Source organism: Pleurodeles waltl, chromosome 12 (genome assembly GCF_031143425.1).
Source record: "Pleurodeles waltl isolate 20211129_DDA chromosome 12, aPleWal1.hap1.20221129, whole genome shotgun sequence".
NCBI lineage: Eukaryota > Metazoa > Chordata > Amphibia > Caudata > Salamandridae > Pleurodeles > Pleurodeles waltl.
Genome location: NC_090451.1, coordinates 513,703,970 through 513,726,356, shown reverse-complemented (window position 1 = coordinate 513,726,356; position 22,387 = coordinate 513,703,970). Strand labels below are relative to the sequence as shown.

Here is a 22,387-nt window from a genome sequence, read left to right as displayed (position 1 = left end):
AAGTTTGATACCAAACTTCACAGTTTTCAGTGTAGCCATTATTGTGCTGTGGAGTTTGTGCATGACAGACTCCCAGACCATGTACTCTTATGGCTACCCTGCACTTACAATGTCTAAGGTTTTGCTTAGACACTGTAGGGGCACAGTGCTCATGCACTCATGCCCTCACCTATGGTATAGTGCACCCTGCCTTAGGGCTGTAAGGCCTGCTAGATGGGTGACTTATCTATACCTGTAGGCAGTGTGAGGTTGGCATGGCACCCTGAGGGGAGTGCCACGTCGACTTAGTCTTTTTAGCCCCACTAGCACACACAAGCTGGCAAGCAGTGTGTCTGTGCTGAGTGAGGGGTCCCCAGGGTGGCATAAGATATGCTGCAGCCCTTAGAGACCTTCCGTGGCATCAGGGCCCTTGGTACCAGTTACAAGGGACTTACCTGGATGCCAGGGTGTGCCAATTGTGGAAACAAAAGTACAGGTTAGGGAAAGAACACTGGTGCTGGGGCCTGATTAGCAGGCCTCAGCACACTTTCAAATCAAAACTTAGCATCAGCAAAGGCAAAAAGTCAGGGGGTAACCATGCCAAGGAGGCATTTCCTTACAATTACTTATTAGTAATCACTGTTCTCGAAAATGAGTATTATTGCTGGCAAAAACTAGATCAGGGGTCTTCAAACTGGGGGTGCGCCCCCCTAGGGGGCCTCCGGTGATCCCAGGGGAGGGGGCGCCAGGCTCTGCTCAAAAGAAGCCTTATGCTAATAAAAGGGTTTTGTTTTAAGGTGAAAAAAAAATGAGCAGCAGTAAACCACTGTAATGGGCCATCACTAACATGTTTTGTCATTTACATTCAAGCTGAGAGTATGGGTCAAAAGGGAAGGGACTCCAAATACTTTTTAAAACTCCCACCCTTACTTGTAATATTCACACTGTGGATATTTTTTAATGTTAGTATGGCATGGCTGACCAGACTAGTATGTCTGGCATCATGTATTTGATTGCATTTTTAAAACAGTTCAAAACTTAACTACAATGTTTAAATAAGTGGAGACATATTTAAACATTGCCAATTTAATAGAATCATTGAGAACAATTCGGAGAGGGCCCTGATGATTTTTTATTTTCACTATGGGCACGACATCAAAACATTTAAAGATCACTGCACTGGATGAAGACTTTCAGGCTTGTCTTGAGGTTGACGAATGGGACATGAACTGGTGAGACAGAATTTTTACTTGAAACTTCAGATAATTCCTGTGTGCTGACTTAAATTGAATGTGGAGGAAAGTATCCTGAACAACTATTGTGGCAGCCAATCTGTCTTTTGGAATTAACATCTTCCAGGTCTGCATTCTGAACAAGCATGACTAGAGGAATTTTCTGCAAATTTTAAATCAGAATAAGTCATAACCTTTTGTCGGGTCATTTTTTCCACACAAATAAGTAACTAAGCATAAACTATGTTTCTGTTTCAATTATTTTTACTGAGTTTATACAAACCATACACAAGCTGAGGGGAACAAAAGGATAAGTTACTTACCTGTAAATCCTAGTTCTCTTCCAGGGGTATCCTCATCAAAGTCATAAACATTGAATATTCCCGCCCTTGTGCGGGGACCCCAGGGCATATATCAAATATACACATATTATACATGTGTAATAAATAATCATGCAGACTATCATGTTAAAAACAGGCTAAAAATGCTTTATTTCAATGAAGTTTTTTTTATTTATTTTTTTATATTAAATACTACAATAGAGCATAAATATGTGCCCAAGCTCCTAAAACTAGGATTAGCGAAGTGAGCAGTAGCAAACTCTAGAGAAGAAATAGAAAAAACTGCATTGAAAAACACTGAAGCATTCTTAGCCAATAGGCTGCATGCAGGTTAACACAGGAGAACCATAAAAACTTTGGCACCGTGCCTTTAAGACCCTGAGCACCTCCAGTATCCCACCATGCCTCAGGGGTGAAGGAAAGGTGACAGTTGGTTCACAGTTGGGTCAGTTCTTTTTTCCGGCTTCTTCTGAGAGGATCCTGGAGCATTGAGCTCTCAGTTTTTCTGAGTTTTTTCTCAGAAAAATTATTTTAAAAAGCGTTTTTCATTTTTCACTCGACAAATAACATCTTTGTTCAAGAACAAAGAACTGTTCTGTTACATGTTCTGTTCACATGCAGGTTAGTAACAGACATCTGTCCTCCACAATTCCTACATGGCTTGAAGCCTGACTTGTTTGAAGGAGACATTGCTAGCAAGTACAAAAAAAAAAAAAAACTCCCTTCGATACAGAGTATCGCCACGGAGAGAAAAAGAAAAACGGTTACGCTTCGAAGACTTTCAAAAAAGGGAACTGATATCAGCACGTCAGCGAAGACTTCTTATGGCTCTGATGATATCAGACGGAGTTGCGTGCAGAGCTGTGCTATTGTGACATCCTCGTGGCGATTTATGTAGAAAAGTTTCAGTTGAAGGCTGGGGAAAGGGCATATTCATAAGGTGAGGAATCCACAGATAGATGTATCCATCAGAGAAGTCTTTCCTTTTACCCCTCTGACATGATGGATAGTGTAGGAAGTTGGCTCTGTATATACTATCTTTAAGTGAGAGATAGTGTCACAGAGTACAAGGGTTCCCCTTAGAGGTTGATAGTGGCAAAGTTAGATAATACTAATGCTCTATTTTGTGGTAGTGTCGTCGAGCAGTAGGCTTATCAGAGGGTAGTGTTAAGCATTTGTTGTACACACTCAGGCAATAAATGAGAACAGACACTCAAAGACTTAACTCCAGGCCAATAGTTTTTTTATTTTTATAAAAAAATATTATTTTCTTAATTGATTTTAGAACCACAAGATTCAAATTTTAGGTAAGTACATAAATTGTAAGGCACTTCACACAGGTAAGCATAGAGCTTGATTTAAAACAGTAGTACACACAGTTTTGGTTAAAATGGCAAATAGCTATTTTAAAAGTGGACACAGTGGTAAAAATCAACAGTTCCTGGGGGAGGTAAGTAAAGGTTAATTTGTCAGGTAAGTAAAGCACTTACACAGTCAGTCTCCTGGGCATAGGCAGCCCACCGTTGGGGGTTCAAGGCAACCCCAAAGGCACCACACCAGCAACACAGGGCCGGTCAGGTGCAGAGGTCAAAGGAGGGCCCAAAACACATAGACGCCTATGGAGAACAGGGGTGCTCCGGTCCCAGTCTGCCATTAGGTAAGTACCTGCGTCCTCAGGGATCAGACCAGGGGGATTTTGTAGAACACTGGGGGAGGGACACACACAAAACACATGCTCAGCGGCACAGGGTCAGCCGGGTGCAGTGTACAAAGTAGGCGTCGAGTTTTGTATTGAAAACAATGGAGGGACCCGGGGGTCACTCTGGCGATGCAGGCAGGGCACATGGGGGGCTTCTCAGGCCAGCCACCGACTGGGCTTGGATGAGGGCCACCTGCTGGTCACTCCTGCACTGGTAAGTGGTTCCTCTCGGTCCTGGGGGCTGCGGGTGCAGTGCTTGGTCCAGGCATCGGGTTCCTTTGTTACCAGCCAGTCGCGGTCAGGGGGAGCCTCTGGATCCTCTCTGCAGGCGTCGCTGTGGGGGTGCAGGGAGGTCGATTCAGGGTGTCCACGTCATTGGAGTCGCCTGGGGGTCCTCTCTCCGGTGTTGGTTTCTCCAAACTCGAGCTGGGGGCGTTGGGTGCAGAGTGTGAAGTCTCACGCTTCTGGCAGGAAGTTGGAGTCTCTTTAAAGTTGATTGTTTTGTTGTTGTTTCTGGACAGAGCCGTTGTCCTCAGGAGGTTCTCGGTCCTTTAGGTGCAGGTCAGTCCTCCGAGTCTTCAGAGGTCACTGGTCCCGCTGGATGCGTCGCTGTGCAGGTTCTTTGAGACTGGAGACAGGCCGGTAGGGCTGGGGCCAAATCAGTTGTCGTCTCCGTCGTCTCTGCAGGGCTTTCAGGTCAGCAGTCCTTCTTCTTGTTGTAGGTTGCAGGAATCTGATTTCTTGGGCTCAGGGTTGCCCCTAAATATTCAATTTAGGGGTATGTTTCGGTCTGGGGCAGTAGCCAATGGGTGCTGTCCTGGAGGGTGGCTACACCCTCATTGTGCCTCCTCCCTGAGGGGAGGGAGTCACATCCCTATTCCTACTGGGAGAATCCTCCAAAACCAAGTTAGAGGATTTCTTAAGGCAGGGGTCACCTCAGCTCAGGACACCTTAGGGGCTGTCCTGACTGGTGGGTGACTCCGCCTTGTTTTTCTCATTATCTCCTCCGGACTTGCCGCCAAAAGTGGGGGCTGTGTCTGGGGGGCAGACATCTCCACTAGCTGGAGTGCCCTGGGGCGCTGTAACAACAGGCATGAGCCTTTGAGGCTCACCGCCAGGTGTTACAGTTCCTGTAGGGAGAGGTGAGATGCATCTCCACCCAGTGCAGGCTTTATCCTGGCCACAGAGTGACAAAGGCACTCACCCCCATGTGGCCAGAAACCCATCTGGTTGTGGCAGGCTGTCAGGAACTGGTCAGCCTGACACTGGGGTTTGGACTTGTATACATGGCGGCATCTCTAAGATTCCCTCTGTGTGCATTTTTCAATAAATCGCACACTAGCATCAGTGTGCATTTATTGTGCTGCGAAGATTGATACCAAACTTCCCAGATTTCAGTGTAGCCATTATGGAACTGTGGAGTTCGTAATTGACAGACTCACAGACCATATACTCTTTATGGCTACCCTGCCCTTACAATGTCTAAGGTTTGGCTTAGTCACTGTAGGGGCATAGTGCTCATGCTACTATGTCTCACCTGTGGTACAGTGCACCCTGCATTAGGGATGTAAGGCCTGCTATACGGTGACTTACCTATACTACAGGCAGTGGGGTTGAGGGCATGGCACTCTGAGGGAGTGCTATGTCGACTTAGTCATTTTTTCCCCACCAGCACACACAAGCTGTGAGGCAGTGTGCATATGCTAAGTGAGGGGTCCCCAGGGTGGCATAATACATGCTGCAGCCCTTAGAGACCTTTCCTGGCCACAGGGCCCTTGGTACTAGGGGTACCAGTTACAAGGGACTTATCTGTGTGTCAGGGCTGTGCCAATTGTGGGAACAAAGGTACAGTTTAGGGAAAGAACACTGGTGCTGGGGCCTGGTTAGCAGGATCCGAGCACAATTTCAATCATAACTAGCATCAACAAAAGGCAAAACGTTAGGGGGTAACCATGCCAAGGGAGGCATTTACCTACAGATAGCCAGAAACCCACTCAGAAGTTACATAACTGCTGCTTGAAGAACAAATTCAAAGTAAAAATGTCAGAAGTTGACTGGATGCACTTTAGAACTGAGCATAGCTCATGTAGAATCTCTCTCACATGACGTGCGGTTAGAAATCTGAGGTATGGTGGCCTTGCAGGGGAAGAACATTCAGGGAGCTGTGCTCTGATTGGCTGAGTTTTACTTCTAGCAAAACAATGTGAATTGGTTAACAATGTCACTTCATTTTGATGTTGCTTTCAATGCTTCTCTATGCACTACTTGTCTTCATTACTGTGGTACTCCCACTATGACAACAGGAAGATTCAAGTATGTGAATCAATGAAAGATTCAATACCGGGGAATAACTGATTAGACCTTATTGGTTCAATCTTCTCTCAGTAAAACTCTCCTGGTATGTAATAAGTGAGAGCAATGCTCTCAAGATGGAGTAAATGGATTAATACAAAATAAAGGAAATATGATAGTTTAACTGATATGAAATTCTGAGACTACCTTTGGAAAAAATAGTGCATTTTTTGTCCTTATCACCTTAAGTGCAATAGCCATTTCCCCCAACCATGAAGCCATAAGGCACCATAGCCGATGTTGTGGAAGGGTTCTCAGCCAAGCATACTCTGCAGAACCTTAACCAGCAGTGCATAACGTCTTGTAATCATTGGCCCCATTCCAGCTGGGAATTAAACCAATCAATCATCAGAGGTAAGAAATTCTACCTTCAATTAGAACTCAATTTGTTTATGTACTGTATACATATCTTCTTTACCAATCCGATCCATTCAGTGTGGTCAGGCAGCACTGGCTCAATCCACTTTCTACAAATCATGTATCTAGCTAATAATATTAGATAAAACCTCAATTGCTTCTTTCTTTCTCTTCTCCCCCTCCTCATTTGTGGTAAATCAAAACAGACTAGCAAGAGATAAACTAACATAATCCCAAAAGACATTCAGTCTTGGACACTCCAAAAACATATGCAGGTCATCAGCCTTTGGTTGATCACACTTCTTACATCTTGCTCCTGACCTCCCTGATAACTTAAAGACAATTTGTATGGTGTCCAGTATACCCTGTACAGCGTAAATAGCTGGTGCCTTTTAAACAGAGAGGCCTTCATTATGTCATAAAGCATACCAAAAGACACATAAGGCTTTCTCTGTATCTTCATCGAGCAGTCTTTCTTCCCACGCCTTGTACGATGGCAATGTTTTTTCTTTCTCTGCTTGACATACTAGCCCATACCAAGTGACGATCTCCCTGGTTATGCTATGAGACTGCAGAGTAAGTTTAATATCCTGCCTCTCTTTAAAGTCAGCCCTGTCATCCGAAGTCCAAGAGAGTAGTTGTATATACTTACATTCAGTTAACTTATTATTAGTGTCTTTAAGTCTTCCCATGACTTTAATGCTGCACATGCTAGCAAGTCATCCCATCTGTCTCTCCCTGCAACATAGAGTGTGGCACAGAGGCGGTCCTTTAAACATTACAGAGTACCCGCAGAATTTCAATTAGGAGTGAATGTAGTATAATATGGGATTTCCCATCTCTAAACTTATGAACGAACCCTTTTGCTACTCCCTGGGACTCTAACAATACCCTGAATATCCTTGCTTTATCAGGGTTGTTACCTCATCTCTGGGAAATTAATTAAAAACCTAAGAGACTTAACCTGAAATGCCATGCAAAACAGATCTGAAAGTTGCAGGCCAGCTTTCCTGAGTTTTTCGCTTAATTTCTTCCAAGATATATTGGCCCTAATACAAGCCCATGTAAAGCAAATAATGCTGCCCTGAAATTTATGGCTAGAGTTTTTGTCAAACGATAATGGTATGCAGTTAAATAAAAAGGTAACACTTGGTAGAACATTCATTTTTACTAGGTTGACTGCCAAAAAAGGTCAAATACAGATTTTGTCATATTTCAGGGTTGACTTAACGTCAGTAACCACTAATTTCAAGTTGTTCTCTGCTATCACATCCACATTTGGATAGATCCTAACTCCCAAAAACCTTTTTTCTTTTTTTCACCAGGCTACTTTGCAGATCATGATTCCAGAGCATTATCTCAGTCTTACCCTGATAGATTGTGTACACTCAAAATGACCCATACTCTTTAGCTAAAACTTCAAATCTATGAAGGGATTGCTTTACTTTAGCAGTATACATATCGTCTGCATAGAGATCATATTTTTTGCTGAAGCCCTGAACCCTAAAAGGGCTAATTGCTGGTAATGCCCTTTGCATCTATGCAAGTGGCTCAATGTACGAGTTTAAAAAAGAGGGGCTAATTTGGCATCCCTCCCTAGTGCCTCTGCTAAACTAAATTTCCTCAGTTAAAACCCCATTAACCAACACTGGCTGAAGTATTAGCATAAAGGGACTCAACCGCTTGTATAAATAGCGCAGGACCTCAAAATTTAGCCAAGCCGGCCCATAAGTAATTCCACTGCATCCGATCAAGGGCTTAGCAGCATCAAAAAAGTCAATATCGCCAATATTGCTTTATGCAAATTGACAGAGGCTACTAACATCTGCACTAACTCTTGTAACTCTCTGCCTTGTATGAAACCTTTCTGGCCTACCTGCGAGAGTAATCACAAAGATTTTATAATCTGCATTTAGCAGGGAGATTGGGTGATACGATTCACACAGTTTGGGGTTTTTATTTTAAAATTACTGTAATGGAAGCTTCCTCCCAAGAAGCAGGCGGTGCTTGTGCCCTCAGCAGTATGTCATTAAATAGTGATCTTAATAAGGGGAAGATCTCTTTGATAGCACACAAACACACTTCTCTTGGAATCCCATCTGGCCCTGTGGACTTTCCATTGTTGATCTTCCTGATGGCCTCACAAATCTCCCTCTTGGATATTTCCTTCACTAGCTCCTCACTTTCTCCTTCTGATAGGCAAAGGAGCTGTGGGGAGTCCAGCCACCTCCTTATAATCCACATGTCCATGGTCAGCATGCTTCTACATGAATCTTTATGAAGCCCCCTCGAAAGCAGCTACGACTTCTTCCAGCTGTGTTAGTTCTTCCGCATTCTTATTCATTTTAATAGAATGTATTTTGTTACAGGTTTCTTGTGTTTTTGCGCTCCAGACTAATATTTTACCTGTGATCCCACCATACTAGAGGTAACCCAGCTACTTGTTTCCTAAATCTCCTGTTTCTTTCTTTCTAAAATGGCCTTTTATTCCTACCTATGCAATGCAATTTGATCACCATTTCTTCTTGTTAATCAGCAAATGATGAGTAACAAAGCTTATTTTCTTCATGAATAAGTCAATTTGCGGTGGGTCTTCTACCTTCTTTTCCTCCTGCTTATAGTTCCATACCCACATGGACACTGCCCCTCTTAAATATATTTTATAAGCATCTCAAACTGCTCTGTCTGTGGTGCTACCCCATAATAAATGAAAATAACTCCTTGGTGAGGGTTGCTAAGTGAGCAATAAAGTCAAAACCTCCACTCCATTTTCCATCTAACCCGGTGTGGAGTTTTCCTCTCATCAATCACTAATTCTAGCTACACTGGTTTATAATCTGAAACAGCTGTATTTAACTTGTCCTACCTCAGGGAGCAGTTTTTGGTTCATAAACCAGTAGGCTAGTCTTGAACTAGAACTAGGAGTTCAATAAAAAGAGTAAACTTGTTGATCACCCAGCTTCTCTCTCCAAGTATCCTTTAAGCCTAGCTCCTTTAGCATGTGGTTCAAGCTGCTAATGATTTTGGGAGAGCGTTTTCCTGCCCTAGGGTTAGCCCTGTCTAAGGTGGTATTCATAAACATTTTAAAATTATAATTGGGTTCTTATATTCCAGTAGTCTACCAAATAAGTCTCTACGTGAGGCGAGATTGTCTGAACTGGGGCCATATCATCTCACACCTACAGTCCTTGTCAAACCTTCTCTCGATTCTGCTATTGCATATTTGCCCATTTCATCAGTCTCTGATCATGATACCTGCAACAAAAACAGTGACCCCCTAGAGTCCCACTTAACTGATTTGTACTAGTCACTTCTCGCACTCCGTTGTGCCTTGAGAAGAAACATTTTAGTTCTTTGTCCGACAAGTTTTTTTCTAATAGAATCATAACATCTGCGCCCCTGTTCTTTCAATTAATGCATTAAGAATCTGAGGTTTTCAAAGGAAGCACTTATGAAAGGGAGGGGACCATGGCAGCAGGCTGAGGTGTAGCCGCGAGTGCATCAGCTTTCCCACTCCTAACTCTCCAATGTGATGGCGGAAAGGCTGTGGTTGTACTTACTTTGAACCTGCCCCATCACTTTTTTTTTTTTGTTGAGTCTTTCCTACCTTTTTTGTGGGTCACACCAATGTATATTTTGTGTTGGATGGGAGAGAAGTGGAGCCAAAAATGCACCAGTTGAGGCCTGACCCGGCGAATGGCCACTGGTGAGTTGTGGCAGTGGCAACAGCAGTTCGAAGGGTCGCCTGGCTGTTACACGGATACCCTTCGAGGGCATGAATGGGTGTTCTTGCAGGGAGGTTGGAGAGGCGATTGCCTAAGTGATAAGGAGACTGGTGGTTTGGTTAAGGTAGAAGCTGCTGGAAAGAAGATCTGTTTGTTGAAGAGGGGGCAGGTACAGTGTGATCAGTATGAGTCAACCGATTTATCTGGTGTCATGAATATAGGCAACCTAGGTCAACTTGTTTCTTTGGCAGATGAAGAAGAACTTGAGGGGGTGTGCTGGAAGATTCTCGAGCTGAGCATATGATTGTGAATAAGGCTCTCGGGGTGGGGTCTCAGCAAGTACTGGGTCAAAAACTAAGACGGGTACAAGGAGGCTCAAAAATATATCAGTTAAGGTCAGTAAGCTAATCCAAGCCTAGGCGTGTTCCCAAGGAGCAGTATCAGAGGACTCCACCTGTCAGAGAACCATAACCAGAGGTGACTTATTAAAACTGATACAGCCTTCCAGCAGTCTAGAGCTAAACGCACAGGAGGATGCACTATGAACAAGAAACCCTGTGCTAGAAAATCAGAGAGATTAATTAAGCAATCAAAACCACCCCATCACTGAGCTCATGCTTCAGGGTTGCTCTCTAAAACAGTGGAAAATGGAGATGACAGCAACACCCAGATACATCCAGCAACCACAGGGGGTGGTGGAGGGAACATTAAATAGTTTTGCCCCTCAGCAAGAACTAGGAACGTAAATAGATAACAATGAGAGGGTCCAGCAGACGCTCCCAGTGGAGTCACAAGCATTCCCCCCATTTTGGGTCTAAGTACAAGTAATGAAAGAAGGTACACAATCTCCACCTGGGAACCCTCACGGCAGGTACCATACCACAGACGAAAGTAGTCGGATGTGAAACTAAGGTATTACTAATGGGGCCGTCAGGGAGTTGGAAAATAAATTTGACATTTCAGTAAATAACCAGCCACACATGATTCCTGTAAAAAATTATCAGAAAACAATTGATGACTTACCTGCTAGAAAAATAACATTAGAAGGGGTCATGTCTAAAGCCACTGCAGATATTGAAAAAAAAATGCTCGTGAGCAGGCAGAGCGTAGAGCTCAAAACAAAACCACCCAGGCCCCTTTGGAAAAGTTAGAGTGAAGCGCAGCAGAATAACATTCCGGATGAACAAAGATCTTGAAGGAACGGAAAGGAAAGACGGGAAAAAATTTGAGATAAATTTGATTACGGATAGACTATTTGCAGGAACATGCCAATTAGGATTGGAAGCTGAGATACAGAGTCTCCATTTGGATCCTTATCGTTTGAATCCCAAAATGACAAAACCAAGGAAAATATGGGGAATATGATGTTGAAGCTTAAGGAGTTGGGAGCAAACGCGCTGTCGAAATTTTCAGCTATCCTGAAAGTTATGTGGTAAAACAAAATGCATACCACTAGCAACGCAGAAGATGCCAATTACCTGATACAGCAAATTCAGCAGGGCAAGCCACTTGACCCTATGCTAACTGGATTTGAGAGCAAGGTATCAGCTTGGCGAATACTTTGGCAACGATGTGTTGTGGTATGTAGGCACCAATTGAGGGTTTTGAGAGGATTTGAATTTAATTTGATTCGACTTCAGTACATTATAGGATAGTAGATTAGAATAGGAATGTAGAGCTACCAGGAAAGGGAGATTGAGGGCTCGCCCAAACGTCTATTCAAGCTGAAGAAATAGCTGGGGATATGGGAGTGTTCTCCAGGAGTGGGCTCACAAGAAGGGTGGAGTTTAACAATAGATTGCACGAGGTGGAAAGCAAAGAGAAAAAAGAAATAAAAAGTACTCTACACCTAGAATATGAAGTAACAAAATATACAAAAAATGAACACTTACTCACAAGTGTATGGTGCGGAAGGGTTCAGGGAAAATAAAAGCTTGGTAGATATGTGAAACAAAATCATCACATTCTTACTGTGGAATATAAATAGAATGGGGAAGAAAGACTGAGGCTCATAACGAAGAGTGTTTTCTCATCACTGCCTTGGAATGGAACATTTTATAAGGAGGATAGCTGACAGTCTGTAATTCTCTGACCCATACAAGTCAAAGTAATCGCAACTAAGAAGGCAGTCTTTCAAGATGGATGCTGTAATGAAACCTTGTGAATGAGTTCGAATGAAGGCCCCATGATTTAGAGAGCATCACATTTTTCCCCATGTAGGGGAAGGTCTTCTTAAAGTTTGAAAAAGGAGATTTCCATTGGACTTGCACTGTTTGCTGCTAGAGTCGCAATATGTACTTTGATAGAGGCGAATTGCAATTGTGCTTTAGCTGGATGAGGAAGAATTATTTGTTTCTATCAATAAGGTCAGCAACTAATTGTCAAAACTATAGACAAGATCTCGTTCATTTAAGGGACTAAGATTTTCTTTTTACAAGCCTGTTATGAAATCCATGCAATCTTGTTGCAAATTTAAATGTTGACATTGTCTTGCCTCAGGAGCCATGCTGCCAAATTCAATTATGTTAGTTTCGGATGACATAATTGGCCCTGTTGTCCTACAACAATGTGTAGTTTTCCCTGCAGTCTCTTGTGGCGGAGTTGAGACATTTGAAGAAGATCTGTATATCACCCCTGCCATGGCCACTTGGGGCAACTAGAGTTGCTTTGGAGTTCCTTCATTTTAACATCTGTGCTGATATTAGAGACATGGGACTAAAATAATATACTAATGTTTCTCTGTAGTTAATCAAAAGAGCATTGCCCAGAGATCCCTGTTCCCATCTACTGTGACTGAAGCCTCAATCATTTTGCAGTTAGAGTTGTGGCAAATAGATCTTCTACTGGAAAACCCCAGGTGAGGAAGACTTCTTGTAATATCACATGGTCTACAACCCATTTGTGATTTTCTTCAAAAACGAATATGAGAAAATCTACACTTTGCTTCTATTGCCCTGGATGGGCTGCCTTTAAGAATAGATTCCTGGCCATCAAGCACACACACATGTTCAGAGCTTCCAGCGACAGGGGTCTTTACCTATTGCCAGCCTACTTATTTAAGCAGTTCATCTTTATCAGTTTGTACTAAGATCTGATCTGCTGTAAGAGACAACGGAAATGCTTTGAGTGCTTACTGTGGTATGAAGTTACATTCAAGGTTCATACCGCTTGAATAGAAAGATGTCCTAGGTGAGCTTCCGACCCCAGTAACAAGGCATATGTTACAACCATCTAAGTAGGTAGATTCTGCTGAAATGATACTCCTTACATTTTGATTGGTCCTTCTGCACCATTAGGCCAGAAGCTGCCTTGCTGATTAGGACAAATTAAGCTTGTCATCTCAGTTCTTCTCCGTTGGAGTGCTTTGGTCCTTCAGGCACTGTTGTAGCGGCCTCATGTGAAGTATTGCACTCTATACAATGACAATGCGTGAAGCCATAGAGCCCAAAGAGATGCTATCAGACTGGCATTTGAAGAGTTCCTGAGAGGTTTATACTTTTCCCAGATAGACAGTACCCTGCTACAAGAAGGAAACACTTATGTCTTGTATCCAACGTCGCATCCAAATAATTCAAGGTTTAAACTGGAGTTATAGTAGAATTCTGATCATTAATATGGTGGTCTAATCAATTAAGAATAAAGATTCTGCTCTGAATACATTTCAGTATGATTAGGTTGCTGACTTTCAGTAGGCTATTGACCAGGTATGGGTACAATTAAATATTATAATGTCATAATTGTGTGGCTACCATAGCCATACATTCCAAGAAGGACTGAGGAAGGGACTTCAGCCCGAATAGGAGAATAGCATACCAAGTATGCTTCTTCCCTACCAAAAAAGGAAGGAACTTCCTGTATCCTGGAGGTCGATTACACACATCCCTGTGTCTTGATGACGAATGATTAGATGCAATGGTAGCATTTAGAGTTTCTCCCCCCTGGAGGTCTAGAATGGGTCTGAAATCCGCAATCCGTCTTTCAACCACTCTTTGTGAGTAAGAAGTATCTTGATTAGGCGCCTTCCCGCTTTGAGACAGGGGAGGGGGGGGCTAGTTCTATTGTTTTCTGCTCTTGAAAGAAAGCAGATTCTTGTGCAAGTTGGCTAGGTGGCGTGGGTGCCAGTGATACAGGAGGTGGCAGTTTCTGTGAAAAGGATCAAATATTCTACCTGCATGATAGATATGATCCATTTGTCGCTTTTATGTTTTGATTTTAAGTGTTGTGAAATACAACCCCTCACCGGAGTGGAGTACTGAGTGCAGGGCATGGACAACCACGTTATTGACTGGTGTTGGATGAAGGCCAGCTAGACACATTGAAAGACCATGACTTGGTCCTTCGCTTATGTTGATAAGAATATCTCTGCTGCATTTGTTGTTGCTGCTGATGGGGCTTATACAGCTATCGAGGGAGGAATTGAACCCACTACTGCTGACAGTACCTGCAGCATTTATTGTGGTATTGGGGCCTGTAAAACTTCTTTCTCTTTTCAAGCCCTACTGCTTTCAAAGTCTTCACATTATTTTTCATGAAGACCTCTTCTGCACATTAAGCAAACAAGGTGAATCAAAAAACATGTGAGTCATAACCAAGACAATCTCCTCAGACTAATTCTGTGACAGTGCTTTAATACTGTCAAGCATCAAGTTGAAGAAGGCTTAGATTTGACAGCAGATGACACTCCTGAATAATTTCACTTAAGTTCTGCCGTCTTTCTCTAGGTAGGTCCTCAACAAAGATTTGCTAAGTTGCCCAGAGCATCCTAATGTATCTCTTCAAGTTGGACAGTATTGCTGGAAGCCTTTTAGGGCAGTGGCAGCTGTACCATAGATCTTTTTTTCAGGCACTGTTCACTGTTTTGTTTTCAGTCATGGTGGGCGGGTTAGACAGAAAAATCTGGGGCTGAGGTGTTGTACTTCTAACTGTGGACATTATTACTGAGGATGGCTTAGGATCTAGGCATAGAAAAGCCGGGTCTTGCATCAGAGGCCTGCACTTATTTGAGGGATGAGGTACTGACACTTTAAATGTTGTAGGAGTCGAACATTTCCCTTCTGTTAGCTCCAACAGATCAGGCCCCAGGGGAAGTAGCGGTCCAGGTGTTTAGCCAAGTTGTTTCATCTCTGATTAGGACATCTAGAAATGTGGCAGTATCATCTGCAGATGAAACTCTAGTTGGCAACCCAGCGAAAAACAGTGTATAAGATGTTGATGTCTCTGTATCCCAATCCAGACAACCCCGAAGGAGACTATGGACAAGAGTCTTTGTTTACAGAGGACAGAAATACTCAGGAGGAATAGCCTGCGAAGGAGGGGTAAACTTTGAGACTGGCTTGACTTTCTTCGAGAGGGGGGGCTCCTTTAATTGGAAACATCGATATTGGGCTTGAAACCATGAGCTTTGGGGTCACAGATGAAATCAGATTCAAAGGTTTCAACAGAGTCTGTACTGGAATTTCCATTGGCGTGCTGAAAGATGAAGGCCCATGAGGGATCGGGGTCACATCCGGGGGCAATCTGAGTCTTTTCCTTGGTAATGATACTTTTGCTACTGAAGATGATGAAGATAGACACTCAATGTCAACCTGCGGGTTAGCTTGCAGAGCTCACACATCAGGTTGATCCTGGTCTTAGCAACAAAGCATGTGGAACATGAAGTCAGACAGGGAACACACCAATGTTTAATAGTGGTGCTATGACATCTATAAAGATCCAGCTCTTAAGGGCGAAAATATCTGCACTACACCTCTGGCTGCCATCAATCATGTTCAGTGTGTTTGACAGCACCTGGAGCACAGGGAATGACGATGCTTCTGTTTTTATTGCCTTCTGGTTCTTTTCACCAAGGCTCTCCCATTCGGTTAGCCCTTTGGGGCTGAGCGATTACACACAATAGATGTAGAACTCTATTTATAGGCCCTTTTCACTAATCCTCTCTGGAAGGCTCATCAAGCAGACCTGATGGGGATTTGAAGCTATTTTTGTTCCTGCCACATGAAGGGAGGTCACAAAATGTGAAGGCAATGTAACTCGAAAATGTTACTGAGAACCTAAAGAAATGTTGAAAATATTTCTCTGATATGAAAACTGTTGACTAAAGCAGAAAAATCAGATGTTGTGACAGAAAAAACTGTGGACATTGGGTTAAAAAAAAAAAAAAATGAAAGAAAAAAAAAAAGGTTCCACTCCTACAAGCCAGAAAAAAATCTGGTTGAGAGGCAACTGCCAGTTCAGTATGTTCTGGGATTGGAAACTTCTGAGCTTCTTAAAGGCACAGTCACCTTTGTTTGCCTATGTAAATGTAATCAGACCTCCTTTTACCCTTATTCAACCCACTTTTTAATAGCAGTCTAGGATTAAGATGATGCCTTGACAGACCTCTTAGTGGATACACCTTTTAACACTGAACAAGTTAAATTTGTACACGTTCTTTTAAAATAAAGTGCGGGATTATTCTAATGTTTATGAGTATCAATATTGATTCTGCAATCAAGAAGGAAGCATTACCTTTCCAACTTAATGACACAGCATCAAAACCATTGATTTTTGGCCCAGAGGCCACTACCAAAGTTTCAAAATGAATGAAGTTGAAACACAACTTATCTAGGTTGGAAAGTCAGCAATTCAACAGCATTTCTGGCTGTGTCAGTATATTAAGGTAAATTATTAGGCACTGATGGTCCTGAATGTGTGTGTAGTTTATCAGAAGACAAAAAAGAATGAGAATCTAAAACATACACTGAGGGAGAGTCAAGGATTCAAAAAATACAACAACCGGTATAAAAGGGCCCGGCGGATCAAGTAGATGAAGCCATCCCAAAACAGAGACTGAGATTTAGAAAGTTGATTTTCTCCAACAACTGGAGATAGTAGGGAACTGGAATGCTAAACTAAGGGATATATGCAGGGGAGGAGTCACAGACGCAATATGCGGTACAACTGGGCTCGTTCCTGGTTTCTGTTAAGAAAAGCTTAGCTCAGTCTTGGTAACTTGGTCTAAACAGCAGGACATCTTTCAAGAAACTGCTTGTGGCATGGTATGTGTATAAGAGCTCACAAAATAAGGACACATTTAAGACACAGAGGGGTACACATTCGGAAATGCTTGAGGTAAAAGTAGTAAAACAATGATATAGGCCAAAAGTAGTTCAATATCACACATTGGGTGTAGAGTACAAATCAAATAAAATCAGCAACTCCAATCACGTGCGTTCTTCTGTTAAAGTACAACTGAATTTTAGCAAGCCAACTTAGAGGCTCAAAGACCTAAGTAGTGGTGTTGACGCGGTGGCTCAAACAGTCGATTTATGAGAATCAAATTGTTGGTCTGGAAATGGGAGATCAAAAGATGGTTTGATGTTGCTGGGTCTCTGGCTTCATAGGAATAAATTGCATCACATTTCCAGTGATATGCTGTTGAGTGATAGCTTGAACTTTAAAACACTGCCCGTCGTTGTGGGATCAAATCTCAACACAGACAGTTCAAAGATTTGATGAGCCAGGAGATGCCGTACAACAGCCTCGACAGGGACAAGATACCACTTGTGGCACTGGCTCAACAATGGTTTGATGGACACTCTTTGATTATAATAGCAGCTCCAAGTGGTGGGGCTTGGTGGCTCGAAGACTCAAATTCACAAAAACTTCAATGCAAGTTGAAGATTTTATAAAGGGCTAACGTCTCCAAATCCAGCTCGTTATGTTAAGTCTCACTGAGCAGAAGCTTCTTTTGGTCTCAGGCTCTTCTCAGCACACACACCCACCTAAGGTTCCAATGGCTGCTTCCACCTGCATGCAGATCTTTCCCACTAGATGGTTTTCGAATATTCCTGAGGACCCCCAACCAGAAAAATGGGTTAGTTTCACTGCCCCAACGACAATTTCTGTACACAGAGAATCACCTTTGGGGAGAGAACAATCACACTTACAGTTTTCTGGCAGACAAGCAAAATTAGTTTACTCAGAAACACAGGAAAGTATTTTTTTTTTACATTCAGCTCCAAACAGATTCTCTCAGTAGACTGAACATTGGGTCTCAAAGGGCATATCTATCACTGATGGTAATCACAAAATGATCAACGTCATCTAGCACCACTTCTCTTATAGTGACAGTATGATGCACCTCCTGCTGAGGCCAGGATACTTGTGACAAAACATATTTTCAAGAGCCTCTTTTTCTCAAACTTCAAGCTAGAAGGACCTTGCTTTGGCCATGCGGAGCTCACTGAAGCTCCGACTAAGTGGGAGGGTCAATAGCAAGTACGATTTGAAAGTCACCCAGCCAGAATATGACTGTAGTTTCACCAAAAGTAGGTGACTAATTGTCCATAACCTAACATTTCTACATGAAACATTGGAATTTAAATGTAGTGATCTGTTACACTGGAGCTGTAAATTTGGTTCTGACTGGTGCTGCCAATCAAAAGTTTGAAATTAAAGATCACTCTACATTTATATTGCACTGCATACCTTTTTCAGTATCAGGTCTGTCAAAACTGTGCGGACTGAGAATCATGTTATGTTTTAAGAAGCACCAGGAGTAATCTTTATCTATTTCCACCTCTTCCACTGATTCCACTCCTGGCAGTTCCTCAAGGAACTAGTTGAAGGCCAAGTCATGGCATTTTCAAAATAAAACACATTCTTTCTACTATTATATTTTCTGTCCCTGTCTGCTAAATATTTCATGAAATGCAATTATAGGAGATACCAGTAAGACTTACATCAAAATGTTTTTCTTTATTTTTCTTGTACCCAAATATAGTTAATGTATACAAATGCACATTAATTGAACACAATTGTTCCACAACTTCAATCTAGAATCATATGCACCAAATGAAAAATATAAGATCCACAAACACTGCACTAGAAAAACAGACAGGCAACCCTGTAGAGCATTTGGAAGCATATACGATCCATTGCCACTGTCGACAGGTTAGGAGGGTCTCAATAAAGTAACCCTCATGCAAAGACAACCCACTGTACACTTGACTGTCATGAGTTAGGATGGCAATGACAACCCACGATGCACTAAACTCTGACATGGTTTTGTTTTGAGGCTGCAATACATCCAACTTTGCAGAATAGTTAATGGTAATTCACACAAAATCTCAAATCAAATGCATGAGATTATGAACTTCTAACTAGTGTTTGGTGGAATAGTTCTGCGTAGAACTAACCAAATTGCAAAGATAACCCATAAAAGTAACTCTTCTCATCTGCGATGTACAATACTTTGAGAAAGAGGGACGCCTGTACATTGCTGCTTTTCATTTTGGCAATATAATTTTCATTCCCCCAACATCCACTTAAAAGGGGCTTTTAATCTATACGTTTACCTCTTGTGGGGGTTTCTAAAGTCACAGGATGTGTGGGATATAGCCTCTAGTCACAGTTCTTAGATTCTGATAAAACAAGAATTCACAAATTGTAACTTTACTGTGGATTTTTCTTACAAAAGAACAGATACTAGAGGTGTCAGCTATCCCTAGTCTGATTCGTCAGTACTCTATGTTAGCTTTCTCCCAAAAGATTCACCCAAATCTTTAGGACTTCAAAAGTCTAAGATGTCAGAGTTAAACAAAATTGCCCATCAGTTCCCTACAACTCAAAATGGGTGAAGCAATAAGACCTTACTGAAACCAGTGCATCACAAATATAGGATTGTGTGCTTCCTACCATAAGTGGCATATCAGTGACAGAACACCACAAATGTAATCTCTTTGCAGCTAAAAGATTCTAAAAAAGATTTTTGTTTTGAAATATCATGCAGTGCATAAATACAGACGGGGTATGTTTTAACCGGGCAGTGCCAAGTTAGTAATACAAGGCATCACTAAAGTGAAAGTTAGTGACATAACACATTAACTATGGGACGTTCCACAGGCCTACCAAAAACTCCTGCAAGAGACTCCAAGACATATGGGTTGTCACATACCTGACTGCATTTGTCCCACTTTCTGTGCAGCCAACAATCTGGAACTTCTCAAGATCCCAGTACCTAATTGTTCTGGAAACAAAATACACACAGAAAATGCAAAATAAAAATTAACAAGTATATTTGTCACTAGGCCATAGTTTGAAACACATGAACAAATATATAACTATTCTGCATTATAGGAATCTTTCTTGAAATCAAACATATTCATACTCAAGCCTACCCTTCGGGGATTCCCCAAAACACTCCCAATACATCCAAAACAGCACTTTTTTTTCCAGTGGAAACTGCCACTTTATTTGACAAAAAAATCCATAAGTAGCGTATTGTAGATTACATTGGCCAAATTTTCAGAACTGATCTTGTTATCAAAATCAATAAATAATACATAAAAGTTGCATTGCAGATAACCCCTTAAGATGCTACCAATGTAAAGATCCATCATTACACAAATTGCAACAATAAGGAAAACGTAGCCAGGTTAGCAGCCTACATGACAACAAAGAAACTGTCCTCTTTAAAAAAAAAAAGCCAGCAGCTTACAATACACATCATTCGTTGTACTTGCAGATGCCTAACAGAGTCAATTATTTTTCATGCAATAAGATGCAACAGGATCAGACATCACATTACATTTTTTGAAAGAGAGATCACAGAGGACAGAGGGTGTATGACTTCAATGGAAATTCCTACAATGCAAAGTTTTGATTACAAATAAAGTTTTCTTCTGATTCATAGCACCTTAATTGATAGTCGTAAACGTTAGCATACAGCAGCAAGTTTATCATCTAAATCAACCAAAGAGGAGTTGCAGTACAGAATGGTCAACAACTGCGTGTTTTAGTATTCAAATCTAGTGGCCAGTAAACATATGAAATGATCTCTAGGTGGTAGATTTCTATGTTCGATAAAAGAACATTTCATATCCTAGAAGTAGTAATAGCCTTCCCTCTAGCAGAATGGACCTTAGCTCTCCCTTGCAAGCACTTTATCGCTAACTGGTAATATACGAAAATAGATAACTGTATACTGTGAAAAAAAATCGGTTTTATGTGGTCAACCCTGTACTAGGAGGTCCATAACTAACTCACTATTGTTTGGTTTTTCTCAATCCCTTTGTTTAAATGGAAATGTAAAGCTATTCTAACGTCCACAGACTAGAAAGACAAGTATATCAGCATAGAAAGATTATTTAAGAAAACTAGCAAAATGGGATTCTTTTAAGCTGAATTCTGATATAACGGAGACTAAAAGACGGACGCGTTCTCATAACCACTCTATTAGAAATGAATACCTATGTATGGTTCTACTGCTAAAATTGTACGACATTCACTCACTATGTAGGAAGTACTAATTGCAATTTGGAAGGCAGTCCTTCATGACACATCTACAAAGAAACTTTATGTAGGAGTTCAAGTGAGGCAGCCATTAATTTAGCCAGTATTAGATTTCAGTTACCCTGGAAGAAACAGATTTCTAAATGGAGGACAATTCTGTCAAAAACGTTTTGATAAAAGGGACCCAGAAGAAAGATGTCTGAGAGTTGATTGTGAAACCTGGTTAGTAGGTTCAATTGTCAAAGATAACTACATGTGGTTTTCTTCATAATGTCCACAGAGTACATCCATTTGAGCATTTGAACTCCTGGTAGATGGGCTTCCTTCATCAAAAGACTCTTCAAAAGAAGACACTGCAAAATTGAATGAGCCTCCAGGAAGAGAGTTTGGAATCTCATGATTCCCCAATTATTTAGGCAATGCATCCCTGTAGAACTGTCTGTTTGAATGAAGATCAGGCTTGAAGTCAGAGATGGTTGGAAAACTTTGACAGTTAGATGGACTGCTCTGAGCTCAAATAGTCTGATGCGGCATAGCTTCTATGTTTCAGTCCAAAGGATCTGAACTGAGTCTTCTGGCACTGCACCAACATGCAAGGGACTGACTGAAGCTGGTGGTCCCAGATGCGCACCCATTGAGCACTGGTCTTCTAGGCACTCCTGAAAACTCACATGAAATCTTGCATTTGAGACCCTGAAAATGCATGCCGCCATTATTTCCAGCAGAGACAAAACTTGGCTAGCTGTTTGATTTGCTGCAACTAACAGCAGATATAACTTCTCCAAGATGGAGATAACTCTCCCCACCAAAGGAAACCGCTTTCGTAGATTTGTGATCAATGTTGTCCCTAGGTAGGTCAGAATCTTATCTGATTTGTTGAAGGTGATTTCTGGAACTTGACATGATGGATAAAAGGTGAGTGGGTCATCAAGTCTGACAATTGTCTGAAAACTGTTTAAAAACCCCAACAGCTTTTGGACAATTGCCAGACTTGATGATCCCCTGGTCCAAGTACCCATAGGGGAAAATCTTTTGTTTGTGCAATCAAGGAGCCACCACTGTTATACATCTGAAAGTTTAGAGTTGACTTGAGATTGAAAGCCAATATGTTCTATTGGTAGGATGACATCCTGTTTCTCTTAGTGACTGGAATCTGGAAGTATGTAGCTTGCAACTCCATAGTGCACATCTTATCCCACTGCTTGAGTTGAAGGACTATCTGAATATAGTCAACTTTTGGAATTTCTTTATTCCAAACCATTTCTTGGAAGTCCTGAAGTCCAAGCTTTGACTTGTATTCTGCATTTTTACTTTAATAAAAAATACTTCAAGTAAACTCTCTTTCTTTGCTGAGTTAGTGGTAATGGTTCTATGATCCATTATTCCAAGTAACAGTAAGCAGTTTGTCTGTGCAGTTGGATCAGACTG

At 41.8% G+C, this 22,387-nt stretch overlaps 1 protein-coding gene across 7 annotated transcripts in view; it reads right to left on the bottom strand.

Moving 5' to 3' along the window:
• KATNB1 (katanin regulatory subunit B1) overlaps positions 1–22,387 on the bottom strand; it is a 434,067-nt gene that overhangs the window by 315,613 nt on the left and 96,067 nt on the right. For all 7 annotated transcript variants that reach the window (XM_069217361.1, XM_069217365.1, XM_069217360.1 and 4 more), the window contains one exon: positions 19,623–19,694. In XM_069217361.1, coding sequence (XP_069073462.1) covers positions 19,623–19,694 — 72 coding nt within the window. The remainder of the gene's footprint in view (positions 1–19,622; positions 19,695–22,387) is intronic.